Source organism: Geospiza fortis, unplaced genomic scaffold, assembly GCF_000277835.1.
Source record: "Geospiza fortis unplaced genomic scaffold, GeoFor_1.0 scaffold246, whole genome shotgun sequence".
Taxonomy (NCBI): domain Eukaryota; kingdom Metazoa; phylum Chordata; class Aves; order Passeriformes; family Thraupidae; genus Geospiza; species Geospiza fortis.
Window position 1 is genome coordinate 42,822 of NW_005054476.1, and position 5,776 is coordinate 48,597.

A 5,776-nucleotide genomic window follows, 5' to 3' on the forward strand; every position below is an offset into this window, starting at 1 on the left:
GAAAGAAGGTGAGAAGTTCAGACAACCTAAGCCATGTCATTCACATTTGTTGTGAACTTCTTTTCCTTCTCATTGATTTAATTTTATAATTAACACACAAGGGAAAGAAGAGGGAGCTTCTGTTGAAGTAGCTGAGCTCTTGCTAGCAAAGGAATCACAGACATCTCCACTCTGCTATTTTTCAAGCACAGATTTTACTGTACCAAAGGATCCAGAAATCAACATGGATCCATGTTATCCCAGCCATGGTACTGATGGCACAGTTTGGATTTGGCCTAGAATCTCCCTCCATCCCTTTATGTGTAGAGCACAAGGCAGGAAAGTGCTAAGATCTGCTTACAGTTTTACAGCTAGTCAGGAATAAAGTCTGGATGGGCTAGAGACTTTCCCATTCCCAATCCTAACTTTTGTTTATCAAGGCCAATCTTACTGCCTGCCAAAAGGAACCACTTCAGCCAAAAGACACCTAAAAATCAGAATTGGCTTTTCCCTTAGCTTAGGTATATTGTGTTTAATGAAAGATGACTCTTACCTGTTTCATGGTAAAATACCTTTCTGCTTTAATGATCCTATCTACAATGAGGGCATGATGGCTCCTTGATGCTGTGGCTAGTGGAGTTTTCCCATGCTGAAAGCAGGACAGTGAGTCAGAACATAATCTTGGGTAAATGTGTCATAGAAGAAAAACACAGGGACTGTTTACAGACCCCATCCCTTTTTTATGGCTTTTGGGTAGCTACAATCAAAGTCCCATGCTCTGCATAAGCTGTATCACCTCAGCCCAGAGGTGGTCAGTTTTCTCACACACTAAACTCCCCAGTAAAAATTCTGATGAGGTACTGCTGCTTTCAGAAACCTGCCCTCAGACCTGCATACTTCAAACCGGTAGGCTTGCACACTCCAGTCACTGCATCCACATTCAAACTACCACAAATACCGTCTATTTCCATGCTATGCTTAAACTGGCATTTCAGATGGATAGGCTGGCAAAGTTGGAAATCTCCAACTTAAAGGGCAAACCTGTCCCTTGTTTTAGATGGCAAGAGAAGGTGGCTCACAGAATAAAAAGAAAATTACTTTCTGATTAGAGCTGAAAGGAGCACAACTGCAGACTGATACTTCATGGGTATAGAAGGAGTCACAGTTATTCGAAGCCATTGCTGCAACACCAGCTGTAGAGGTTTGCTCAGTCTACCTGAACCCATCTCTCCTATCAGCACTTCACTGTGATGCACAGGCATCATGGTGGCTCTAAAGGGATTTCTCTGCAATTGTCTTTTTTCAGGAGATCTGCACTGAGTGCAACTGCCTGGGATTTAAATATTATGATTATTCTCCACATAACAAGTGCTAGGCATTTCTAAAAAATTAGATCTAAAAGAAGCCAATCCCTTAATTAGAAAGTTCATTAATTAAATTATAAGGTATTTCAGTTCCCCAGATAAAGTTCCCTAATATACACCTTTTGAGTTCTAGCTCCTAGCTGTGCTCAAGATCATTCTAATTAACCTGTTTTTAGAAGAGCATCACAATGGAAGCCAATGAACATACATTTCATTAAATCTTTTAGGCATAGGCATATTTTATACGTGAAGAGTCCAGAGACCACAAGAACTCCTTGGGCTCAGCTCTGGCGAGTTGCTTTGCATTTCACAGAGGAAGAGAGAGCAGTGGGTAAGGGGGGTATTTCTGTCCCCCTGTGCTAGTGTAGACACTGCTGGCATCCTGCATGCATATGCTGCACAGCACTCTGCACATGGGGAGCTCTCTGCACTCACAAAGACAGAGTGCATTTCCTGACCTCTGACAGGAGCAGATGCATGGCATTCTCTGGAGACTGAGTACTGCTGCCAGGGCATGGAGGCCAGAAAAATACTGTGCAATCAAAGCAGACTCCCCTTCTTCCTGCCTACTGTTCAGCAAGGACAGTAACATTTTTGGCATCTCAGCACCAATTCAGTTCAAAGGGCACTGTACTTGCATATGTTCCCAGCAGTGGCATGGTCTCAGGGGTCGTCCTGCAAATAGGCAAGGAAAAAGCTACTTCAAGAAATAAAATAGAATGCAGAAATGTGACTTGTACCAGAACTTGTACTGGCTCAGAGCCAAATTCTCACAATAAGCTCTATCAGTGTTGCTGTAATACAAGGGCACTGACTCGCTCAAAGTCTTGCAGGTGCTTAAGGTCATAGGCAACAAGAAATTTTTTGTGTCTGCCTTTGGAATACAAATATGTTGAAAAAAAATTCCCAGCGGCTAAGGTGCTGTTGAAAGTGGACAAGATTTCATTCTGGATTGGTCCCTATGAGTACTGTAACCCTTTGGCAAGTGTAGGCATGATTCTAAATGGAAAGGCTTAACTACAATGCAGCATCCTACCTCAGCATCCCAAAACATACCAACCATGCAACCCCCATGCAGAGCTGCAAGCCTCATATCAGCCCGGGGCAAAACAAGACAATTCTAATCCATAAAGATTCATTTCTCATCAGGACACTTTTCTGCAGGAAAGTTACTTTTTCGGGTTACAAAAGGGCAAGATTTTGCTCATAATAAACATCAAATCCTTCAACTCAGTCATAGAGAATATTAAGAAAAGTGGTAACAGTGTAAAAGGGAACATTCAATCTTGCAGAAATTTAGCAAATATTTAAATACTGGGTTTGGTACTCTGTCCTTTCAAAAGCACTTCCCCAGCAACTTTGGTTTGGTACTTCTTCCAGCCATTACCATTTTTGTTTCTATCTTTCAGGCAGAACATCATCTCAGGGTTTAAGTATCCATCCGAATGGATCTGGAATGTCACCATGATTCTCAGATGACCTGGAGTGCTAAAGGGCAAACTCTCCATCACTGCCCCTGGTGAAGCTGCGTATCTCCTGGCACTGAGCCTGGCTGCAGATGCAGTTACAAGGAGCCACAGGCCATTTGCCCCTCTGCAAGCCTAGACCATATTTTCCATGAAAGGTTTCTGGAAGTAGGGTTTACCCTTCAAACCACGGAGCTTGAGAGCTTTACAGCTCTTCACCAAAACCATTAGATCTCTGCAAGCTGCAGTTATAACAATATTAAAAGAAGACTTCCTTGTAGTTAGCTTTACTTAGCAAACACAACTGACAACATGTGCTTTATGCACCTCTGTATGGAAGATTATAGAACAAAAAATAAAATAATGTAATCCTTACATGTGTAAGGAATGCAATTTACCTTATCCATGGTCTTGAGGTTGCAGCCTGACTTCAGCAGCACTTCCACCAACTCCACATTGCCAAGATCAGCTGCCAGACGTAGAGGAGTTTCCTGCCTCTGGAACTGAAGACACGAAATAAATGCATTGAGTCAAACTTACTCCTAGAAGCAGCATGCTCACAGGCTGAATCTAAAATAGATTCACAACAAGAGGTGACCTTGAACAGAGGGAAATCATTTAACTTCTGTGTGATCTGCCAGTTTTGTATCAGGCAGACAAGACAGCATATGGCATCTCTGCAGGAAAACCAGGCAGAAGTTCCAGCTGGCTCAGGAAAGGGTTGCTGTTATGCCCCTCTAATGTACTGTAAGATAACAAGCTCAGTCTCTCTCTTCCCTCTTGAAGCAAGGTGCTTTGGACAGAGGGTTTCATGGGTCTGGCAACCCACACCCATATTATCCTCTCAAGTAACCTTTTCCCTGCTAAAATTCATACCAAGGCAACTGGATATCCACAGTTTTCAACAGTACATTTTGCCACATCCACAATGGAACTTTTTAGTTGGCCCTACCACAAAATCATGATGCACAGCAGAAGTCTACCTGCTCCATAATGGGTTCAGTGAACCTTAAACAACACACATACAAAAAGACCCCAAAACAAAATCATTAAACAAGGCCAAACTATTTACAAGAAATACAGATAAAATGGCATTCACCTTCAAGTAAATATCTGAGTCTGAAAGGAGGGTTGTATAGTCTCTACATAGCTACATATACCCAAATGTATTTATTTATTTTTTACAGAAATTAGAGTAAGAAAATCCAGACATCTGTGGGTGAAACACAGCAGCAAATAATGGAGTAATTGTGGAAGCCCTGCATATATAGGAATGTTTCTTAGTATGTTTCTTGGGACACATTACCCTTCTAAGATGAAAGTTTTGCGCCAGTGCTTCTCTGACATTGCAAGTATACATTCTGTAGGTCTGGTTAGAGAACTTCTTTGGCCTTTATATCTTAATTATAGTTTGCACACTAAGAAACACCAGACTCAGTGTTCCACATTAAAAGTCTCATTAGTTAATTTTACAGTTCACACTATGATCACAAAATCTCATGTATTCACCTCACTTTTTTATTCCCATAAATAAAAAGGGGCTTTTTTTATTCATACACCCTTACTTTCTTTCCTGCAGAAATTTAGGGATACGTAACTACCTACTGTAGGCAATTTCTGGCATGCTAGAGACAAAGTGCAAAATATTTCTAAAAGATGTGTTGAAGAAATTTATAAAATTTATGAAGAAGTAATAATAAATGAAGAAATGTATAAATTTTAAAAATTTATAGAATTTTTAAAATTCTCTGGTTTATGTGACCAGAAAGTCTTGTCCTTATACTTTACTCCAACCACAAATGACAGCCCCTGTCTTCCACAAAAATGTGTATGAATTAATCTCTAGCAATAAAATGAACAATGGGAAGGGGTGAACCACAGATTTCTCAAGACTCATCCTTGTTGCTATTGTGGGGAGCACCTCTGCATGTCATGAGGGAGTCCAAGCTGCATTTCCCCAGCAGTGAGCCACAGTGCCCCAAATGGGACTCAACAGGTCTGCTGGGACAGTCTTTCCACTGAGATGGACGGCTGAGATGTAGGGCTGATGGGGAGGGGAAAGAGGGATTCTCCTTGAAGTGCCACAGGGGGCAGGCCTGTCTGTACACAGCTGGACCATTGGAGTCTGTCATGGTCAGGAGCCAGTGTATGTGAGCTCTGTACAATCTTCTGCCATATGGACCACAGGGACTGGATGTCACTCAGATTTTTGGAGACCTAGTTGTTGTCAGGTCACTGTAGTCCACTCTGCTACCACTCCCTCAGAGATATTGGATACCTTCTGTGCTAGTTTATTTGCCTTGCTGGTTTGCAGTATCTTCTCTGAGGAGACACTTTGCATTCATGCTCTGTAAGAGCCATCTCCAGAGACCTGTGAGTGGCTGTCTCTGTATGATCACTTTGTCAAGCCCTTAGTCCCTAGAGGTGGACTCCCCTGAGCTTCCCTACCTTCCCAACACTGGAACAGCCAGGCAGCTATGTGTTTACCTTGCTGCCTATCTAAGAGGTCATTCAGAGATGAACACCGGGTAGTTTTGCTTCTGTTGTCATTCTTGTATTTTCCCTTTCCTGTCCTGCTACAGGCCAGGCTGCCTCTTTTGAGTTTTCCCCCTTTTGCCCCTCAGCAGGAGCTGCTGTTTCTCTTTCTAAGCAAATCAACATCTACTTCCATCATCTCTTCTTGAGTTCAGGCACAATTATTGTATTTGAGGGCTGGGTCTCTGGTTAAGCAAAGGTGTGACGCCTCCAACTAAGGGAGTTTTCACTTATGGTGGCTTCGGAGCTTCTCGGTGTCCCTTTGCATGCTCCTTGATCAGGAAACCCTTGCTTTCTTTTGAAGGCACTGGATGTCAGCTCTGTAGGCAAGGGCCAGACCCAGCAAAGGACAGGAAATCCCTGTGCTTCATCAGGGTGGGCAAGGCTCCCCTCCTTTAGATGGTGTATGAATTACTTGGGATTGCATTCCTG

At 42.6% G+C, this 5,776-nt stretch overlaps 1 protein-coding gene across 1 annotated transcript in view; it reads right to left on the reverse strand.

Annotated features, from left to right (window-relative positions):
* ANKDD1B (ankyrin repeat and death domain containing 1B) overlaps positions 1-5,776 on the reverse strand; it is a 26,562-nt gene that overhangs the window by 4,413 nt on the left and 16,373 nt on the right. Inside the window, 2 exon segments of the mRNA XM_014310018.1 lie at positions 533-628; positions 3,208-3,306. Coding sequence (XP_014165493.1) covers positions 533-628; positions 3,208-3,306 — 195 coding nt within the window.